Source organism: Rattus norvegicus, chromosome 7 (genome assembly GCF_021556685.1).
Source record: "Rattus norvegicus strain SHRSP/BbbUtx chromosome 7, alternate assembly SHRSP_T2T, whole genome shotgun sequence".
Taxonomy (NCBI): Eukaryota; Metazoa; Chordata; class Mammalia; order Rodentia; family Muridae; genus Rattus; species Rattus norvegicus.
In genome coordinates, this window is record NC_141540.1 from 95,623,502 (window position 1) to 95,646,352 (window position 22,851).

Below are 22,851 nucleotides of genomic sequence, written 5' to 3' on the forward strand. Positions count from 1 at the left end.
CTGTCATATACAAAAAAAAGTGTAAAGGGCTTGGTGGCATAAGATAAAAGAAGGGCTGGAAAGATGGCTCAGCAGTTAAGAGCACTGGCTGCTCAACCAGAGGACCAAGGTTTAATTCCCAGCATTCACATGGCAGCTCACAACTGTCTGTAAATCAAGTTCCAGGGGTCCAACACCCTCGCACAGAAACATACAGGCAAAACACCAATGCACATGAAATAAAAATAAGTTATTTTTACAAGGAAAGGGATGTAAAGGACTGGTAAGACCACAGAAAGCCTACTCTGTCGTACAAGGGCCATGCCACTTTCCTTGCTTTGATGGCAAGTTGGAGAAGACTGAGTATTGGCACCCCTGTTTCTCCCCCTGTTTTCTGATGTCATCCTAGTTCCCTTTGCCAGAATCTAGGGATTTCCTTCCTGCCATGTCCTAGATCTTTTCAAACCCTATCATCATATTCCTAGAAATTTCTAGCTAATCCATTACCTCCTCTCTGTTCTCCATCCCTCCATGATAATTTATGCTATGCTATTTATATTTATCACTTGTGGCCTTCAGTCCTGCATCCTTCTCCCTCCAGCATCCTTCCCCACTCAGTCCATTCTCACATTCTAGCCAGCAGACCTTCCAGGTTCAGGTCTTGAATATGCTACTTCCTGATCAAGACAATCCTAGCCTCCATTGCCCTTCCATGAAATGAATTGTTCTGTGTGTCCTCCAGCTTATTAACAGTGGGCCGGAGTGCTAACATCATGTAACACTGATCTGTGTTCTTTGTTGTGCTAAGGTGCTGTCCTTCCTCCTATGCTGTCTCCACCAGGTTTGTTTCCTGCCTAAATTCCTTCTACACCACACAGGTCCTGTCCTGGGGCTTATGACTTCTAGGATATATTTCCTGACTGCTCAGATCTGCATCTGGAGCAGTTACTTAGTGAAAGTATACTGTCCAGTTTTCTGCCAGCTCTGGCACTGGTTCAGCAGTATTTTCAGCACTCGCTTTGCTGTCCATTTCCTAGAATAGACACAGTTCTGTAATTGAGGACAGTGCAGCTTGATTTTGTTCCCAGCACCTAGCACAGTGCCTGGATGTTATTGGTAGTTATCAATTGTTACCTGAATCTAAGCTACAAATTTGATTTCCAGCACATGGCAGACAGTGAGTGCAGATGGCTTGCCTTGCTTACTCTCTTGAAAAACAGTTGTGCTATGGTTATGTAGGTGGGAACTGATGCCAAACGTAAAAGTAGGTATGATAAACATAGAACAATGAGCACTTCTGGTGGGAAATTAGAGTTACAGCTGTGCTTCTCTCAGAAACTCTCCAACAGTCAGTGAGAAAGGAAGGAGAGCGAATGATGACCAAGCAGTATGATGTTGACTGGAATGAAAACCCATCCACAAGAGGTGTTTCAAGAGGCAGCATCATCACTGGGTGGTATATGTTAGTGTCTGGAGAACTCTGCAGGTGTGTGTGGATGGCTGGGAAACACTGCAGGTGTGTGCGATGACTGAAGAATCCTGCAGGTGTGTGCAGATGTCTGGGGAACACTGCAGGTGTGTGCAGATGTCTGGGGAACACTGCAGGTGTGTGCAGATGGCTGGGGAACAACACTGCAGGTGTGTGAAGATGTCTGGGGAACACTGCAGGTGTGTGCAGATGGCTGGGGAACACTGCAGGTGTGTGCAGATGTCTGGGGAACACTGCAGGTGTGTGTAGATGTCTGGGGAACACTGCAGGTGTGTGTGGATGGCTGGGGAACACTGCAGGTGTGTGTGGATGGCTAGGGAACACTGCAGGTGTGTGTGTGTGTGTGTGTCTGGAGAACACTGCAGGTGTGTGTGAGTGTCTGGAGAACACTGCAGGTGTGTGTGGATGTCTGGGGAACACTGCAGATGTGTGAGGGTGGCTGGGGAACATTGCAGGTGTGTGCAGATGTCTGGGGAACACTGCAGGTGTGTGAGGGTGGCTAGGGAAAACTGCAGGTGTGTGAGGGTGGCTGGGGAACACTGCAGGTGTGTGAGGGTGGCTAGGGAAAACTGCAGGTGTGTGAGGGTGGCTGGGGAACACTGCAGGTGTGTGCAGATGTCTGGGGAACACTGCAGGTGTGTGTGGATGGCTAGGGAACACTACAGGTGTGTGTGGATGTCTGGGGAACACTGCAGGTGTGTGTGGATGGCTGGGGAACACTGCAGGTGTGTGAGGGTGGCTGGGGAACACTGCAGGTGTGTGTGGATGGCTGGGGAACACTGCAGGTGTGTGTGGATGGCTAGGGAACACTGCAGGTGTGTGGGGTTGGCTGGGGAACACTACAGGTGTGTGTGGATGTCTGGGGAACACTGCAGGTGTGTGTGGGTGGCTGGGGAACACTGCAGGTGTGTGTGGATGGCTAGGGAACACTGCAGGTGTGTGAGGGTGGCTGAGGAACACTGCAGGTGTGTGAGGGTGGCTGGGGAACACTGCAGGTGTGTGTGGATGTCTGGGGAACACTGCAGGTGTGTGAGGGTGGCTGAGGAACACTGCAGGTGTGTGCAGATGTCTGGGGAACACTGCAGGTGTGTGTGGATGGCTAGGGAACACTGCAGGTGTGTGTGGATGGCTAGGGAACACTGCAGGTGTGTGAGGGTGGCTGGGGAACACTGCAGGTGTGTGCAGATGTCTGGGGAACACTGCAGGTGTGTGTGGATGGCTGGGGAACACTGCAGGTGTGTGAGGGTGGCTGGGGAACACTGCAGGTGTGTGAGGGTGGCTAGGGAACACTACAGGTGTGTGTGTGTGTGGATAACTAGACAACACCTGGGTGGGGAAGAGAATCCAACATGAAAATCTAAGTCCAGAATTGATTTGAACTCTGGTGTTTTTTCACTGACGGGAAGAACACATCTTGTGTAACGATATGGAAACAATGAAAGCTGGGGTAGCAGGGAGGAGTACAGGGGCTTCAGGTAAGAATAGGAGAGCAAAGTGGGTGAAAATGGTGTTAACTCCACAGAGATGAGCGCTCTAATACAAAGCTGCTACTGTGTTCTTTTTTTCTTTCAGGTACTTGGGGGACTTGTCTGGATTTTGGTCGCTTCTTCCAATGTTCCTCTACCTCTGCTGCAAGGATGGGTCATGTTTGTATCTGTGACAGCTTTCTTCTTTTCGCTTCTCTTCCTGGGTTTGTTCCTCTCTGGTATGGTGACTCAGATTGATGCCAACTGGAACTTTCTGGTAAGAAATTTTTATAGTAACTCTATTGAAGAAAATGTAATAAATGTGCAAATACCTCATCCTGCTCAAAAATGCCTGAATCTCTCCTCTTTCTGTTGCTCCATATAAGGGAAGATATGTCAACATGAGGAGGTCACTGTGGTGCCCATGTGTGGGTTTGGTGGGCAACAGGACCTTGGATTGTAAAGTTCCCACACTGATAGAACTAAGAAATCACACAGCTATTATTATGATTTATTTGAAAATTATTTCATATCATGCAAAAAATGAATGGAATTATGACTGAACAGTAGAACAGATGCCTTTGAGAACCAAGTCACATATGTCTTGAAATTTTCCATTCATTTCTTCTTCCAATATTTAAATAGGCTTAGTTATACCTTCATAGGAGGGACACTGATCGCACGACATACCCTCTCACCTGGAATACTAGCATCTATAGATTCTCAAGTCATAATACATATGTTTGTATATATGTAAATATATAATTAAGCATACAGCTTTAATTTGCATATTACCTACATGCATTGTATTATAATCTTTATGTCATCTGTAGTTACTTAGAATACATATTGTAAATGCCATGCACATAGCTTGCGTTTTGTTTTGTTTTTTTTTTTTTGAAAAAAAAAGATTCATTCATTGTATTTTATGTGTGAATGTTTTACCTGTGTGTATCTCTGTGCACTGTGTGCATCTCTGTGCACTATGTACCTTCCTGGTATTTGTGGAGGGCAGAAGATGGTTGAGAACTGTGATGAGGTTGCTGGGAATCGAACCAAGGTCCTCTGCCAGAGTTCAAGTGCTCTTAACCAGTAAGCCATCTCTCCAGTCCCTGCATGTAGTTTTACACTGGAATGTTTGGACAATGAAGATAGGAAAATGTCTGTATATACTTAGTATGACACAGATTTGTCTGACTCTTTTCAATGCATGATTAATTGAATTCACACCCAGGAAATGCAGACACAGAAGTGGGCAGAGTGTCCAAGCTTTTCAGAAAACACATAACTCCGTATTGTTTTTCAAAAGAGAATATTTTATAATTAGTTCTTCTCTGTCATGGTATGAATATGCTTGGCCCAGGGAGTGGCACTATTAGAAGGTGTGGCCTTGTTGAAGGAAGTGTGTCACTGTGGGTGGGCTTGGAGGTCTTCCTGCCTGAGGATGCCCAGTCTGTTCCTGGCTTCCTTCAGATGAAGACATAGAACTCTCAGCTCCTCTTGCACCATGCCTGCCTAGATGTTGCCATGCACCCTCCTTGATGATACTGGACTGAACCTCTGAACCTGTAAGCCAGCCCCAATTTAATGGTGTCCTTTATAAGGCTTACCTTGGTCATGGTGTCTGTTTACAGCAGTAAAACCCTAAGACATTTTTTAAAATTAATTACTGAGTCCCGAAAGATAAATTGATAATACGATGTAAAACTCAATGTTTAAGATAAACTACCATTCACTGCAATCCACTGACATTGTATTTTCCTGTGTATTATATGGAGATTCTCTTTCATACCATTGGCCCTTCATTCTCTAGGGCACATTTAAAAAACCAGTGGGGATGATTCCAACCCACGGTAGATGGGGCTTTAGTGATGCTCATAGGGAACCCCATCAGATTCGGAATCACACTTGGGTGTTTTGAAACTTAAGCCAGACCATCATTTGATCTTTATATGTTGCTTTTAAGCATATCAGCAGGAGAAATGTTAAAGGGGACTGTTTTTATTTAAAACTTCAGGAGAGCTATAATTCCAAATGTTTTCAGCAGAAGCATCCAGCAAATAGGGTTGCCCTCTAAGACAGCGTACAGGCTAATGGTGGCATGGGTTAAGATAAAACTAAGAAAGCAGTCTTGTGTAATGGTCACAGCCCTCAACGGGCTTTCACATGAAGCCTGATTTGCCTTGGACAAAATAGTTAATTTCTCTATATTTCAGTTCCCTACTCTGTAAGATGGATGTAATAGCAAGTGCTGTACCAGACGCCATTAAAGAATAATAGAAATAATGTGTTCATAGCACTGTTCATAGTGTTAATAGAAATAATGGTTCATTGTGTGGGGGGGTTATAATCGACAATAATTCTAATTCCTTAAAGACATGAGACCTGCAATTTGAGGGCTCTAGTTCTTTGAAGTTGCTAAGGTAGTGTTTTCCTACATTTTCCTTAATTGCAACATTTGTTATTTCATCGTGTGATAAAATCCACAGTCCCAAATTAGGGTTCAGGGGATCGTTCAGCTCCTCTCCCTAAGTGCCTGGCTTTCTCATGAGGAGTTCTGCAATGAATCAGCAGATCTCCAAGGTTACTAAGGGACAGCAGGTCTGCCTGGCATCAGATGTAAAGATCATACCAGGCGTCTTTGTTCTACTCTGCCCCTGCTGGTACTTCGGGATTCTTACTAATCACTGACTCTTCTAAGTGCTGTATCACACACTACCAGACCATTCCCATGGGAGTCCTGGATCTCCTGATGTCCTAGCAACTGAGTGTTCAATCTGGAGATGTTTCTAGGATCATGCAGTATCCTGTAGTCTTTCTATTTGGTTGATACATGTACCTTTTAAATGCTTAAATACTTTGCCAAGTCATTCCTGATCTTGTTAGACAGATACCCATACTGTAACCCTCCCCCTGCTAAAGTATTCTTAGTAGTTTATTGGTCTTCCCAACTTTGCATTTTCCTTCCTTTTTGCAGCATTCCATGTAATTGGCAAGCAATATACCACAAATGTTCTCCTCGTTTTAATTTCACCACTATATCAAAGGGACAAATAAACAAAACAAATGAAGGAAACCTCTAAGCTTTGCCCTGTAATTCATTTGGGAAGGTTACTCTGTGTTCCTGTCTATCTGTCAGTTAAGGAAAAGAAGTAGGTATGGGCTGAGGGAAGTGCTTAGAACCAAAAGTGTCTCAAATGCATAAACTTTTAAAATTTGAGGATATTTGTACAAACTTTAATACTCAAATGTTTCAATGTCTGGACCATTTCAGAGGTCATATTTTCCAGTTAACGTTGTCCACCACGCAGCAGCTGTAAGGGTTCCTGACTTCGTAGAGTTTACTACATGCTGTTTAGGGTTAGACAAAGATTTCCTTCCCGTGTTCTATGAGGCTTTCCTCACATGGATGTGTGTTTTGATCACATATCTAAGCCTTACATTGTGTTGTAATGCTTGGTGTGCGCTCCCTGGCCATGATGGTTTTTGAGTCATGGTCATCACAGAGTCCTCATCAGATTGGTACACGTTCTAGTTGCTGCATTCTGTAATTATTAGACATTAACTGATAAAATATTATTTCCCCCTGGGAATAATTTAACGCTACTTTGTACTCCAATTGAGAGAGATAGGAGGGCGTTTTAGAAAAAAATCTACTCTCAACATGTGTTTATTGTAAACACAGTGATTTTTAAAAATTTTCTATATTTACAGTGTGTGCATGTGGTGTGCATGTATGTGGGTGCACATGCATGGACATATGTTTGGGTATGCATACATGTATGTACCTAAGCCTGTGAACTCAAGTTGATGTCAAGAATCGGCCTCCATAATTCTTCCACATTCATCTGTAAGGCAGGGTCTCATTCAAACCAGAGCTCCATGATTAAAGGGTAGGTCTTGGTACCCAGCTTGCTCTGGGGTTCCCTGACCTCTGCCTTCTGGAGATTGGAATATGAGTGGACCACCACACACACTAGGCATTTAAGTAGGAACTAGGGAATCCTGATTCTGGTTCTCTTGCTTACCTGGCAAGCCCTTTAACCACTAAGTCATTTCCTAGGCACATTTTCTATTTTTTACTAATTGTTATTAAATTCACATTCATAACGCAAGACATGTTTAGTATTTTTTCCACAAGCTTTCTATTCTGGGTATAGCTGGTTCATTAAAAACAAAACTGTTTCTCCATTTGAAGAAAGGCAAGCTTTTTCTGTTTCTGACTAATAGTGGAGTTGACCCTCAGGAGACCTTCTGCATGCTACTGCGTGCTAAGCAAGCTTTCCATCTCTGAGCTACATCTCCAGGCCTTTGTCACTTTTTATCTCGAGGCAGGGTCTTTCTTTCCCAGGCTGCCATTGAACTTGCTTTTGTCTCAACCTCCCAAGTGGTTAGGATCACAAGTCTGCCCTGATAAGAAGCCAATTTTGATTTTGATATAACGGAGGATTAGGGGCTTTCTCCCTGCCCATACTACTTAGGTGTAACTTTGAAGAAGAAATTGTGTTAGGAGAAATTAGAGGAAATATGCTAAGGAAGCATATTTTTAAGAGAAAGGTTTGCATCATAAACAATTAAACAAACCCCACTTTATTTTACAAAAGTCTAGCAGGCATACATTTAATTAGATTCCTGCTATGAATATCACTTAATAATTTAAATGGCCTGGCTACATTCTATGCCACTTTGACCTGAACACTTCTATTTTTTCCTTTGAGACTGTCTTGCTACATATATGTAAACCAGACTGTAGCCCAAACTGGTGAGCCTCCCTGTTCAGACTCCTAGGTGCTGGGATTATGCTGTATGCCACCAATAGTAAAATTCAGGTTTTAGTGGGTGTCTTCCCTTTTCCAGGCTGCAATGGAGCCAGGATTTTCCATAAGTGTACAGGTATTTTCCTTTCCTTTCCTTTCCTTTCCTTCTTCTCCCTCTCTCTCCCTTCTCCTCAAGCTATTTAGTGAATAGTCATCCCTGAACAAAAGAGCGGAGCACTTTTCTCAAGACTGGAATTTTTAAAATAGCCATGTGGGTTGGAAAAAATTCCAAGCAATGTTTGAGGTTGAGGCTGCTTGATAAAAGTGAGAAGAGGCAAGGAAGGCTCTGAGGTGTGCGAGTGCTAGCAGGATTGGTAAGGAGACCGAGCATGCAAATGAGACTCAGAATGGGAAGAGGCCTACCTTAATGAAGAACGGTCAAGGATGGTGGTTTGAAACATAGCCCCCAAGCAAAGCATTGGCATCACCCAGTTGCCTGTCAGAAATGCATAGCCTCAGCCAACCCTATCCAGACTGCTGAGTCCAAAACTCCATGGTGATGCTCATTTGTCTCTGCTTAAGTTCTTTAGATGGCTCTGTTTTGTTCCAGTGTTTGAGAACCTCCAATCTAGTTCAAGTGTTCCAAACCATGAGTGAACCTAGCAGAAGATATTTTGTGTGACTCCTGTGTACATTAGGCCTTAGAGTAAGACAGAGTGGTCAGATGGTGTGTAGCTCTCTAGTGGTCAGGATGCACAGGCCTGTGAGAGGCTTTCAAAATGTTTCTGCAAAGGCACCAAAGGAATCATCATGCAGTTAATAACTTATCTAAAACTACTTAGTGGTCAAAAATTGAAAACAACAAAAAAAGTTAAGTAATCTCAAAGCTACTAAGTAACAGGCTCTGAGAAAGATTTAGAAAAGGAGATTTTGCAGAGGCCTCCATCCAGCAACTCATGGAACAAATGTAGAGAGATACCCACAGCTAACCACAAGGCACAACCTAGTTTATTCTGCAGAGAAGGGAAGGAAAGATTGTAGGAGCCAATGGGGTTGAGGACACATGAAAATCCACAGAATCAACAAACCTGGACTAATAGGGACTCACTGAGACTGAACTATCAGGGAACCTGCATGGGTCTAACCTAGCCCTCTGCATATATGTTATAGTTGTGTAGTGTTTTTGTGGGACTCCTAACAGAAGGAATGGGTGGCTGATTCTGATCCTTTGGGGACTTCATGCTTCTACTGAGGTGTCTCATCCAGTCTTGATGTAAGGGGAGGTGCCTAATCTTACTGCCACCTGATATGCCATGTTTGCTTGATATCCTTGGGAGGCCTGCCCTTTTCTGGGGGGAAATAAAGGAGGAGTGGATGGGAAGGAAGGGTGAGAGGCAGGACTGAGAGGGGAGGAAAAAGGGGGTCTGCAGTCAGGATATAATATATGAGAGAATACAACACCATCCACAACACCATCGAGATTCTGTGTTGTGCACAGTGACTAGGTTCGGCCAAATATACTGTGACTCCCTGAGAGCCACCCAAGGAGAATGTGACTTGGTTTCAGATACTTAAGCATATCCCACATCTATTGAAACCCCAGAAAGAAAGTACCATAAGAACCAAAATCACGTCACAAAAGCTGATGGTATGGAGTCATGCAAAGAATAAGCAGGAAATTACCTAACAGTTGCAAGTCATGTTACTAAACTGTATCTTTGCCTTTCTGTGTGAAAGGTGTCAGAGGTATATGGATGGCTATGTATGTGTGTTCATGTGTATGCATGTGTCTTGGGTATTGCTTTTTCTTAGGGGCCATCTATCTTTCTTTTTGAGACAGAATCCTGTTGTTGTAAAAATGAACTCTGTTCCACCTTTGATCGTGCAGTTCCCAACTAAAAGACACAAAACCTTATATTTATAATAAGCCCCAAGACCACTAGAGCTGGGCAGATATCAACCCTCTGAGCTATTTGTCTACTTCACTATCAATAACCCCACAATATAGCATGCCATGTTGTGCCTAAAGTGTTTTACTCCAATTGGCCAGCCCTCATGACCATGTACTCATGATTCACCTACCCCATGGCATCTTCTCCTCCCTTCACCTCTCTCTTCTCTCCTTGTGGTCTCTGCCTCAGACCCCCAGCCCTCGGAACCAAAACCCCACCTGCCTCTCTTCTGCCCATCTAAAAGCTGTAGGCATCTTTATTCAACCAATGGATTTACACCTCGTTCCTGGGAGCAAGCAGACCTTGGGGGTCAGGTTTTTAGCATTGCAGTACATAGTAACAGACCAGACCTCCACAGAATCCCCCTCTGGGATCTGGAACTCAACCAGACTAGCGGTTTATCAAGCCTCAGGGATCTGTTGTCTGTCCCCACCTCCTCAATACTGAGATGACAAATGTATGTCGCCATTCCGGGCTTTCTAACATGTCAGGATAGGTCCTGTGTTTGCATGTTAAGGACTTTATTTTCTGAACTATTGTCGTAGCTCCCAGCTTGGCTATTTAGGATAAAAACTAAACATTCTCGAGAGTGAGTGACTAATAGTCAATCTCAATGTACCTCAATTTTACAGCTATTAATAATTAATAACCCAGTAAGATACACTTAATTCATGAGCCCACTAACCTTTGCCCATGAAAATTTATTGAGTAGCCGCATGGCCACATGTGTCTGAGCACTGGGTATGGGTTAGATGTATGGTCAGTATGTATGCTATGTGGATCACTTCACAATGACAGGTATTTCATAGAAAACATTTTTCCATTGATACTTTATGTATCTCCCCCTGGTTAAATTTAACTTAGCATTCTAGGCATAACAAGAACAATTCTATGGTCAGTGCTGTTGAGTGGACATTTACAAAGACAGTACAACATTCCCTTTTGCAATTTTGTTAGTAATATAATTTGAGAGGTGAAGGGTAGACTTTGAAGAGAGCTTTCAAACATGCAAATTAGCACTGTTACTATGGAATTTTCTCCAAAACCTAGCAATAGAATGCCCATACGATCCATGAATCTTCCTATATGTATATCTAAAGGCAATGAAGTCAGTCTGTCTGTGCCCACATTTTCCTTGCAGGACTGTTCATAGTAACCAACTATGGAATCAGCTTAAGTTTTCACTAGTCATTGATAGGTAAATAAAACATATCGTATATACACAAAGCTATTTGCCTGTTTAGAATTGAAGACAATCCTGGTATTCTCAAGAAGACAGGTGGACATGGAGGATCCGTAAAATGAATAAGCCAGGCACCAAATGATGTTCATCATGACATCACTAATGGGTATAAAGTGAAAAAATTGAACTCAGAGAAATAGAGAGTAAAGTGATGGCTGTGAAAGCTGTTGGGGAGCGAAGATTTGGAAGGTATTGGCCAAAGCATTTCAATAACTCAGCAAGAAATAGTCCCTTCGCAGGCTCTATAGCACACACTCTAGTTAATGACAATTATTCTGGAATATTGCTGAGTAGGCTTTGAGAGTTCTCACCGTTTAAAGGGTGAGTGTGTGAGATGACAATGCTGGAATGTGGCAGCTATAAATATAGAATATGTAGATGATGTATTTCAAGTAGAACTGGATTGTGAAAGGTTATGCTTCATATTAATTCCAGTCCTGCACAAAATAACTTAAAATTGTTTGCAGTAGTATATATTCCTTGCTTTTAATGAAATATAAGGCTATATGCCATTGAATTCTATCACTAACTCTGTATCTTGAAGAATATAGAATAGTATATAATTATAATTTCAATAACAAATAATAAAATATTTATTAAGTGTATGAAATTAATATAATTTTACTTGAACTTTAAAGATGGCACTTTAATTTTAAATTTAATTTAAAGACCTTTTATCTTTTTTTTACTTTTTTTTTACTTTTTTTTTTACTTTTGTTTTATTAACTTGAGTATTTCTTATATACATTTCAAGTGTTATTCCCTTTCCCGGCTTCCGGGCAAACATCCCCTCCCCCCTCCCCTTCCTTATGGGTGTTCCCCTCCCCACCCTCCCCCCATTGCCACCCTCCCCCCCACAGTCTAGTTCACTGGGGGTTCAGTCTTAGCAGGACCCAGGGCTTCCCCTTCCACTGGTGCTCTTACTAGGATATTCATTGCTACCTATGAGGTCAGAGTCCAAGGTCAGTCCATGTATAGTCTTTAGGTAGTGGCTTAGTCCCTGGAAACTCTGGTTGCTTGGTATTGTTGTACATATGGGGTCTCGAGCCCCTTCAAGGTCTTCCAGTTCTTTCTCTGATTCCTTCAACGGGGGTCCTATTCTCAGTTCAGTGCTTTGCTGCTGGCATTCGCCTCTGTATTTGCTGTATTCTGGCTGTGTCTCTCAGGACAGATCTACATCCGGCTCCTGTCGGTCTGCACTTCTTTACTTCATCCATCTTGTCTAATTGGGTGGCTGTATATGTATGGGCCACATGTGAGGCAGGCTCTGAAGGTGTTCCGTCAGTCTCTGTTTTAATCTTTGCCTCTCTATTCCCTGCCAAGGGTATTCTTGTTCCCCTTTTAAAGAAGGAGTGAAGCATTCACATTTTGATCATCCGTCTTGAGTTTCATTTGTTCTAGGCATCTAGGGTAATTCAAGCATTTGGGCTAATAGCCACTTATCAGTGAGTGCATACCGTGTGTGTCTTTCTGTGATTGGGTTAGCTCACTCAGGATGATATTTTCCAGTTCCAACCATTTGCCTACGAATTTCATAAAGTCATTGTTTTTGATAACTGAGTAATATTCCATTGTGTAGATGTACCACATTTTCTGTATCAATTCCTCTGTTGAAGGGCATCTGGGTTCTTTCCAGCTTCTGGCTATTATAAATAAGGCTGTGATGAACATAGTGGAGCACGTGTCTTTTTTATATGTTGGGGCATCTTTTGGGTATATGCCCAAGAGAAGTATAGCTGGATCCTCAGGCAGTTTAATAAGACCTTTTATCTTATTGTAATTAATGTGAATATCTCTGTGTATTAATCTAAATTGATATTATATTCTATTAGAAAATTCAATATATGAGAAAATTTACTATTGTAGCAAGTAAAATAGATTCACTGATATTTTTGATTAGTTCTTTGAGATTTCAGAGCTGCTCGTACAACATGTTTTGATCATATTCACCCAAGGCATGGAGTTCTGTATCACCTCTTTTAAAAATGTGCTTTAAGTCCAATTTGTGCTCCCAAATGTTTTTGAACCTGTGGCCTTCCACTGGAAAGTGGTCAACTTATCACTCCTTCTCCCAGCAGCTAACAGTTGCTATCCCTCTGCAGTTAAGCATGGGCTTATATTGATTCTAATGGTCTAACTTTGCTAAAGCATTCAAAATAAACAATGGATATACTTAAGACCATTTGATTAAATGGTCTGAGCTTCCCTGTCTAAAGTTTCATTTAAAATAAAGAGCAGGAAAGCATCTTACAGTTATTACCTCTAAATTCCTCTCCTCTACTCTTTCAGGATTTTGCCTACCATTTCGTAGTCTTTGTCTTCTACTTCGGCGCCTTTTTATTGGAAGCAGCGGCCACCTCCCTGCATGACCTGCAATGCAACACTACGATGGTTGTGAAGCCGCTACTGAACGATAACCAGTACAACATCAACGTGGCTGCCACAGTAAGTGCTCCGTGAGGAAAGCATCGTCCTTCCATGGTCTCCAGCATCCAGGAGACTCCTCAGGCAGCAGCAGTCTTATAATGGTAGCCTTTAGAATCAAATGTGTATTAGTTGTTTATCTGTTCAGTGTGAGCAAAGTCTTCCCATCACTCCCATTGTGGGCAACTCAACTGTAGCTCAAAGCTGTTGGCATTATCTGGGAAGGCAACCAGTCTAGAGCATTTGATTTTGTAAGGAGAATCCACTGTAGTGTTCTTTCTTTCTAAATTTTCAGACCTGAAGGGGGACTTTGCTCTTTTCAACCTTGTGTCCATTTTCAATTGGGACTATATCCACTATGCACTATGGACTGGTCAAGTAGAAGGGTGTTTTCTCAGGGTGGGGCTGACATGAATAAGCTTCATTTCTTATTGTTGGGGTCAGTGCTGGTGAGTGGGAAGGCAAATTCAGCAGTTATTTTAACAGATAAGATGTAGGAGTAAGCCTTCTGTGGGGATTTTAAAACATGAATCCACTTTCATTCATACAATATAGTGAACCTGTCATTTTGTATTAAATAATGCAAAGATTCATGGATAATTTTGTTTTCATGGATAATTTTGGAGGGGAGGGTGGTTCAAGACAGGCTTTCGCTGTTTAACAGCCTGGATGTCCTGAAACTCACTTGGTAGACCAGGATGGTCACAGACTTCCTGGATAATTTTGAAAACGACCACAGATTGTAACTACTTTCTGAAATGAAGTATCTTGACTGATATTTAATAGTATCTTGACTGATATTTAATAGTTCCTATTTAGTGAACCTATTGTCTTATCCTCTTTAGCCTTTAACCCCTAAAGGGTCCCAACTTTTAGAATTTTCTAGACGGTTCTTTTCTAGATGTGCCTCTTCTGAAATTCTGTCTCTTTGACCCTCTGCCAGAGGGACGCCAGCTCCATGTGTAGACCAGTGCTTCGAGTCTTTCATGGCATTCCGTTCTTTACACCCTCTCCAGTCCAGTCAGAACTCCAGGTCGTGAGTTTTCAGTAGCTAAAGTTGATCAGCCATTCATGTGTCACATTGAGTTAAATCTTCTGCTTTTCTTTTTCACTCAGTATAGTTGAAAATGAGGGTAATTCCTTCTCACTATTGATAGATTCCCAAAACAATTATTCTCACCCAGAGGACATTGTCCATATTAAAAGTATATTACGAAAACAGGCGAAATGGGAAGGGTTGATTAAACTGTGACAAATGTCTGTGGATGGATCTGTGTTCCCTTCTCAGTCTACAGTCTCCTGGTTAGGATTCTCTGCCCTTGCCACACACCAGGCGGTAGTGACACATACCTTTAATCCCAGCACTTGGGATGCAAAGGCGGGTGGATCCCTGAGTTTGAAACCAGCCTGCTCTATCAAATGAATTCCAAGACAGCTAGGACCAAGCAAAAAAAAAACCTGTCTTCAAAATCAAAGAAACAAACAAACAAACAAAGGAATCTCTGCCATAGATAGTCACATTTTGTCATTTTGAATTGGCCTGTAATCTTTTCTTTGTCTCACAAGCCCCTGAATGTCATGTGAGGACAATGGGGACTATGTGCTTATCTGCACCAAACACAGTGATGTATGCACAGTTGGGGTTAGTGACATCCACCATGACACCAAGAAAAAAGCTCCAAGCAGGACTTAGGCTGCAACAACTGTCTCCCACTTGAGAAGGAGTAGAACTCAAAACTGATTCCTATGGGGTTTGTCTACTGAGTTCTAAAAAAAATGACAGAAGTGATTTGATGTGTCCTTAGGGTCTGATAGTTACTGTCTTCTTATCTATGAAACTATTGGATGATGAGATAACTCAGACTGAATTTTTTAATACACTGCCTGGGGTTTCATAAATACTTAACAAGCGAGCCTGACATTGAGCAAATGGTGACCGTAAGGCTGCCTGTAGATTTCAAAGTTAAGAGCTATAGTGTACAAAGGGAGGGCCAGTGCTGTGAGGCAATGAAACAAAGTCACTGAAACACAGATTGCTCTAAAATATTGTCCTGTGTTGAAGTATCTACAGGTCAGTTGGCGAGTGTTTGGTCTCTCAGGATGCAACTTCTAAAAGTCCATGTTGTGAATCTGATGACAGCATCTCTCTCCTTTTCATAGGTTTTCGCCTTTATGACCACGGCTTGTTATGGTTGCAGTTTGTGTCTGGCTTTGCGAAGATGGCGACCGTAACACTCCTTGGAAACCGACAGTTGTGTGCTAGTTTCATTTGTCTGCTTTACATGTCTGATCACTTGGGCACCATTTGTCCCAATGTAACATTCCAAACATCATTTGCTTAGTACAGAGAGAACCTCAGTGAAACCAAGTTTGTTACATGGGCGGGATTTTCATTTTGTTCTAATGTTAGAAAAGTATACTTTTGTTTTTTCATCTCTTTTCTTTTTAAATACATTTCCCTTGTATATTCTTAAAATATACAGACACTGTTCACAAAACAATAGTATTCCTTTTTTTTTATGATTTTGGTTAAGTCACCCAAACCTTAATAATAGTAAAAACTAAAACATCTCAAGCAGACTTCTCATTTAATTCTATCTTTAATGTAAAACAGGAAATGATACACTTTTTTTTTAACCAAAAGACCAGGCAGCACCTGCATAGGCTTTAATAAGCCTTATTATAGCTTCTGGGGCAGTTGTTCCATCCTGTGGTAACAAAAGCAGCTGCAGATAACATGTAAATAAATGTCTATCCTAATAAAGCTTTATTTACAAAAAGGGATCGAAACTGGATGGTCTGCAGACCACAACTTTATCAACTACTGCCATAAAAACCTTAGGTGTTTTGCATTCTACTGAACCAATCATGAAAGTTTATCAACCTCACTAGAAAAGCCACGTAACATATTTTGTTTTGTTATGCAACAATCACATTGCCTTTGTGTAATAGTCAAATATTACCCTTGGAAGGGCATATAGTTTCTCAAGCTAACCCCGGCAGAGCCTTGGATGTATAGCAAAATAAGGTAGGAAATAAACTCCAAACTAATGATTTCCTATATTTTTGGTTGTGAGCCTAGCCTTTAACGGCTGAGCCATCTCTCCAGCCCGACTAATGATTTCCTAACAGCTCAGCAAGGCACTCACACGAGAGTGCTTAAAACATGATCCCCAGAGGCAATTAATCACTACTGGATCTAGTATCTTGCTACTGATGTCTAACATTGGTTTATTTATGCCATAGACTGTGGTTGTTTGCCCTGTGCATGAACATATAAATATTTATGTGTGTAAAGCTTTTCCAGATAGCTCTCTGAAGAGTTGAACTTTTAACTTCTGATTGTTTTTGCATTGCTATCTGAACTAAATTTGAGTAACATCAGCTATAACATAAAGCTATAGATTCTTACATGCTTTGATAATATCCCAGATATCTATGTTGTTTTTACATTGTGTCAAACAGGCAAAGGAAATTTAGCAGAACAGCTAACACAAAAACGAGATCTAGCTGAATAGGACACAATCCTAGTCCACCTATATGTGTCATGGGCTTGGCAATATAACACGACTGGCCACAGTTCCTACAGCATTCTCAGACAGGGGACGTCCCTATTGTTTTAACAGGGCTGCCTCTGGAAATGGAGGCTTGACAATTGCTTTCTAGCTGACCCATCACCTAAGAGTGCCATGCATGGTTGGGGTATTGGACTCCCTGGAACACAGTGAAAAACATGAATGAATAACATAACCAATGCCCAGTGATCAAGTGCTGTTTATCTAATACTCCTCCAGAAGAAGAACCAACTAGAAGCTCAGTTTGTAACACAGCTGAAGAAGAGATATATTTCTATATGTTGCGTGATGAAACCAGTCTTATGGCCTTACACTCATGTCTTATCTCTTCTAAAATGCCTGACTTCCTTCATATTTTTCCAGCTCCAGACCACACACCTGAAACCTGTATTATGAATACTATGAAGTCACAAATGTGCCATAAAGATACATTGTACATTGTACTTGGAATCACTAAAGTGTAGTACACTAGAATTTAGTGGAGGTTTTATTTTTCCCAAGGTGTAACAGGCCATGTTCAGTGTGGTATTAACTAATTAATTCATTCAGATGTATTGGTGGGACTTCTATAAATGGATTGCTACTAGATTAGCAAGGACCAAGCCCAAAGCTGACTGACTGTGAATACTTAGAACTGGAGATGAACTACATTCTACATTTGTGAGCTGAATGACAAAGCACTTGAACAGAGATGATGGCGTTTAAGATTCTCGTTATGTATCTTAGCTATAAAAATGAAAAAGTGTTGGTTGGTCTTAAAATCTGATAAATTTATTTTATAAGTGTTACAACTCTAATAAAGTATTCATTTGATAACCTTTTGGGTCACTCTTTTTTTTTTTAGTAGGAATCAGAATGAAATTCCAGGCCCATGAGTGGGCTTTGTTTTTTATAGTTCTGTTTAAATGGGATCTCTCAGAAAATGTCAGTAAATCAAGGTAAAATCTGGAGATGGAGAGGGAAATCAAAGCGAGACGTGCACTCCACTTTATTTTAAAAGTATCTGGTCCATGTGCTGTGTACGCCAGGTGGCATTTAATGCATTTTAAAAAATATTGTCTCCCTACAACTCACTAGAACTACTGGAAGGCCTGGATACCATTACCTTATTTTAAAGATTAAGGGACAAAAACACCTTGGAGGACAGCCAGAGCCCTCCATTTACCATGAGAAAGTAGGCTTCAGAGCATCTGTCTCGATTTCTCTGTAAGCCTGCATTCTCCCAGATTTTTACTTCCTTCCCCCCCAAAAAAAAGTATTCAAGAGAATGTTTAATCACATAGTCATGTCTTGTCTTAGACTGTTCTTTGTCCTAAACGAGACCCCTGATTTTCATTAAACTAGTATAGGCCAACCTAGGAGGAGAGTGGTTGGAGTCTTGTCTCCAATATACAGCTCTGGTTTTGATACCCAGAATCACAAAAGATGCCTGTAATCCCTCCACCCAAGAATTGGAGGCAGAAGTATCAGAAGCTTCAGGTCATCACTGGCTACATAGTGAGTTCAAGGCTAGCCTGGAATGTGTAAAACCTTATCTCAAAGAATGAGAAGGAATCCAGGCCAAGCCTGCATGAAGAGGGCACTATTGGGCAGCTATAGTCTGGACAGACCCATGAGTTCTTGACTGCCTTATTCTTTAGTCTGTTCATCTTGGTATGGAAGGGAATAGGTTAAAGGAGCCGGGAGACACTTCAATGAACTTCATACTTCATCCTGAGTCAGCTATTTTCCAATAGTTGGCCCAATTGCATAGCAATTCCTAAAACTGATCTCAATAGACCTTTCTTTTTTTAATTATATATTTTATTTATTTACATTTTAAATGTTATCCCCTTTCCCAGTTTCCCCTCCAGAACTCCCATCCGCCCACCCACTCTCTCCCGCCTCCTAGCGCCAACATTCCTCTACACAGGGGCATCGAGCCTTCACAAGACCAAGGGCCTCTTCTCCCACTGATGCACAACAAGGCCATCCTCTGCTACATATGTACCTGGAGCCATGGATCCCTCCATGTATACTCTTTGGTTGGTGGTTTAGTCCTTTGGGAGCTCTGGGAGGTCTAGTTGGTTGATATTGTTCTTCTTCCCATGGGTTGCAAGTCGCTTCAGCTCCTTCAGTCCTTTCTCTAACTCCTCCATTGGGGATCCCATTCTCAGTCAGGCTCTGGCAGAGTCTCTCAGAAGACAGCTATATCAAGCTCCTGTCAACAAGCACTTGAACATGTCTTTAGGTGTTTCTCAGCCATTTGGTGTTCCTCAGTTGAGAATTCTTTGTTTAGCTCTGTACCCCATTATTAATAGGGTTATTTGGCCCTCTGGAGTCTACCTTCTTGAGTTCTTTGTATATACTGGATATTAGCCCTCTATCAGATGTAGGACTGGTAAAGATCTTTTCTCAATCTGTTGGTTGCTGTTTTGTCCTATTGATAGAGTCCTTTGCCTTGCAGAAGCGTTGCAATATTATGAGGTCCCATCTGTTGATTGTTGATCTTAGAGCATAAGCCATTGGTGTTCTGTTTAGGAAATTTTCTCCTCGACAAACCTTTCTAATGTGTGATGTCCAACATCAAGTCATGGAAAGTGGATTGACATCATATATTTGTTTGATGGTTTGCTGTGGAGAAGAAAATGAATTGAAGTGTGTAACCTGGGGATTGGTGGTCCTAGGTGTTAACTGTTATCATGAACCCTGTTCTTTGGTTTTCCAAAAGAGATGATAGTTGCCCCATTCTTTCTTTGTGGAAGCATGAGTCCATGCTCTTTCCTAATGCAATATATTTTACTTTTTGTTGTGTATCTTTGCCTCAAGGGTTATCTGTGACAATTTAAAAATTTCTCACATAGCATGGGCATAACTTTTTGGTTATAAATATGAGACACATTTAAGAAGAGAAAAATACTTCTTTTAACCATTACCTATTTGTACCTCCCATATGACCCACTAGTAATCCTGTAAGTCTCTGAGCAGGTCCCTGGGAAAGAGGAACTAGGTTGGAGTTGATTTTGGAGGTAATGACTAAGAATGAATATAAGAAGGTGTCCTGTTCCCCACACACAGATAGCTCTTGTGAGTGCAGATCCTCAGGTAGGAAGATCCTCAGCCTGAGCTCTCCTGAGAAAGTCTTCTTGAGCTAATCATGAACTCCAGCATTAGATAGACCACAGAAAAGTCTCAAGTACTTAAACATGGCAAGCCCTGTCCCCATCATCATGAGCTCTCATTGGTGATGGCTTGCTCAAAAAGTGTGTAGCCTCAGCTCATTGGCTCAAACCCTAACAAAGATTTCATAGGCACCTGTAGTTAGAAGTTGTCAGACTGAATGTGGCCTCTGTGTACGAGTCTAAGAGCACACATCCTATCTTCTGCTTTTTGTTCCTTCTACCCAATAAACTTACCTCTCCATACCTTTGAAGCCATTCCTCTGTGAGACTCTTCTCAGGAGGAAGTTACTTAAAAAGACATTAGTAGATAAATGGAGCCATATCATTGGGGATGGTTGGGGAACCACAAGTACTTTTCACCATCTCCCTCCCTCTCAGTAATCAATTCTGAATTTGCTATCACTCACCTTTCTCTACAAGCCTTTGTGCAGCATCTGGTGTATGCTTGCAACCTGTCTTCTTGAGGGGTCTTAATCTCTGACAAGTTTTGCACATGGGGCCATTGAATATGTATATATTTACAGCTGTCCTCTTTATCAGTACGTACTGACTACCCGCAAAAAGAGCAAATGCCATTGTATGCATTAATTCCTAAGAGTCTAGAATGCTTCACCATCACTCACAGCTCGTGAATGAATCATTATTTTGATCCCCAAGAAGAAAGAACCCAAAATATCAAGGACCGAAAGCACCAAGTCCATGGTAAGTCACTGGTAGTATGAGCAGATGGAGTGACCTCTATTTCCATCTCTCTTTTTTTCCCAACCTGTGTGTTCTTCATTTGGAAAGTTGGTGTCTTATAGAAATCTCCAATTCCATAGGTATATGACAACCAGAAACATCACTTGAACTTTAGAGTCTGTATTGGTGCCTTATGCCTTTACCAGATCACCCCAATACTCAAGCAGCTGCTTCTGGAAGGTACATCATGTGATGTGATGATGACAAATTCATGGGGATGTCACCTTGGTTGACTGCTGAGTTGAGTCTGACGTCCTTTCAAGTGATACCTTTTAGAAGCCCACTGTCTTGCAAATGTATGTATTCTCACTGTAGGACATTCTTCTTTCACAAATGGTGCATAAGATAAAACTCAGGGGAACAAAAGAGGAATATACTTGTGACCTTGCAAATGCCTCAGATTCTCATGTGTAACATTGAAAAGACAACAAAAGCAACAACAACAATAGCAAAAAGAAATGGATAAAATAAACTTTAAGATAAAGCAGACAAACAAGAAAAAGGTTGTATGTGGGACGGCACTATAAGGATGTGATATGGTAACTTACAGAATGGGGAAAAATTATCCTTCTTAAAGGAATATATACAGAATATATAAAGCATTTTTGTAACTCAGACAACCCAAATTAAAATTTGTCAAAGCACTTTATGAAACAAGTCCAAAGCAGAGCCAAGAATGACCAGCCAGCAAGGACATGACTAGATGTCAACACATATAGCCATCAGGAAATGCAGTTCAAGCCTCAGCAGAAGTGATCTAGCATTTGGCAACAGTGGTTACATTTTTTTAAGGAAAATTACTAAATTGGAACCCTCTATATTACAGGTGAGCTTACAAAAATGCTCATAAATATAACCATGGTGTCCCTCACATGTCCCTATTCTCTGTTACGATAGTCATATTTACTGAATAAAGCAATTGAAATTTTAAATTTTTATCTAATCTTTTTTTAAGTGGAATCACCATTAACCAAAGAAACACCATTTCATTTAAAGATCATATAAATCTGCTGTGTTTCTAGTAACTAACTAGCTTTTTCCCCTCCTCCTCCTCCTCCTCTTCCTCTCCTCCTCCTCCTTCTCCTTCTCCTCCTTCTTCTTTTCCTCCTCCTCCTCCTCTACTTCTTCTTTTTGTTGTTGTTGTCTTGAACAGACTTAGCTTTCCAATACAGAAAATGAATTCAGATATCTAGCTAAAACAAAGTACAGGGACATTGTGAGGGATTCCTTCAAATTAGTATACATGGCTCTCCTCATTAGATCTTCACTCAATCATATTTACTTACAGTATATGCTAAGTTGATGTCTTAATATTTGTCTAAGGCTTCCTATTGCTGTGAAGAAACACCATGACCACACACTTATAAAGGACAACATTTAATTAGAGGCTAGGTTACAGTTCAGCTGTTTAGTTCATTATCATCATGGCGGGAAGCATTGTGCCATGCAGGCAGACTCAGTGCTAGAGGGGTAGATGAAACTTCTATATTGGGATCCACAGGAACCAGGAAGAGAGAGTGACCCTGGACCTGACTTGTTCATTTGAAACCTCAAAGCTTGTTGCAGTGACACACTTCCTCCACAAGGTCACACCTACTCCAACAAGGCCACACCTCCAAGTGTCATTCCCTATGAGCCTATGGGGGCCACTTGCATACAAACCATCACAATAGTAAGCACCAAATCCTGAAATATCTAGACATCTTCTCCCTGCTTCTGGCTCCTTTACATTCAAATCAATTGTTCATTTCAAGTAAATAGGAAATTAAATTGTTAAAGTTGTTCATCTCAGATTATTAGCTGTTGTAAATTAATTGCTAGAGTACAGAGTAAACTTGCTTTTAAAAATTGCAAAATTTAGACATTTATTTGGAACTCTGTTTTTCTGAATTTTTTTCCAGTGAGGGGGGAAAAATCAGAAGATTTAAGAGATTTCTCATTCATCCACTCATTTAAGATATATTTATTGTATCTATAACTCTTATATGTGTTCTAGATGTAAAGAAAACGAGGTGCCTGTTCTCACAGGGCTCCCACTTAATGGCAAGGAGTCACAAAAATATG

At 41.3% G+C, this 22,851-nt stretch overlaps 1 protein-coding gene and 1 long non-coding RNA gene across 3 annotated transcripts in view; one reads left to right on the plus strand and one right to left on the minus strand.

The window, feature by feature from the left end:
• Positions 1–17,701, plus strand: part of Mal2 (mal, T-cell differentiation protein 2) — a 34,543-nt gene extending 16,842 nt beyond the window's left edge. The window contains 4 exon segments of one of the 2 annotated variants that reach the window (NM_198786.2): positions 3,041–3,211; positions 13,176–13,331; positions 15,471–16,356; positions 16,424–17,701. In NM_198786.2, coding sequence (NP_942081.2) covers positions 3,041–3,211; positions 13,176–13,331; positions 15,471–15,542 — 399 coding nt within the window. In that variant the 3' untranslated portion in view covers positions 15,543–16,356; positions 16,424–17,701. 2 annotated transcript variants of the gene reach the window in all.
• On the minus strand, positions 15,955–21,237 carry LOC148004796 (uncharacterized). Its single transcript, XR_015624814.1, has 2 exons — positions 16,426–21,237; positions 15,955–16,357 (listed from the first exon to the last, which is right to left on the minus strand). It is a non-coding gene; the product is annotated as an uncharacterized LOC148004796 (long non-coding RNA).
• Between the last annotated feature and the right edge of the window lie 1,614 nt (positions 21,238–22,851).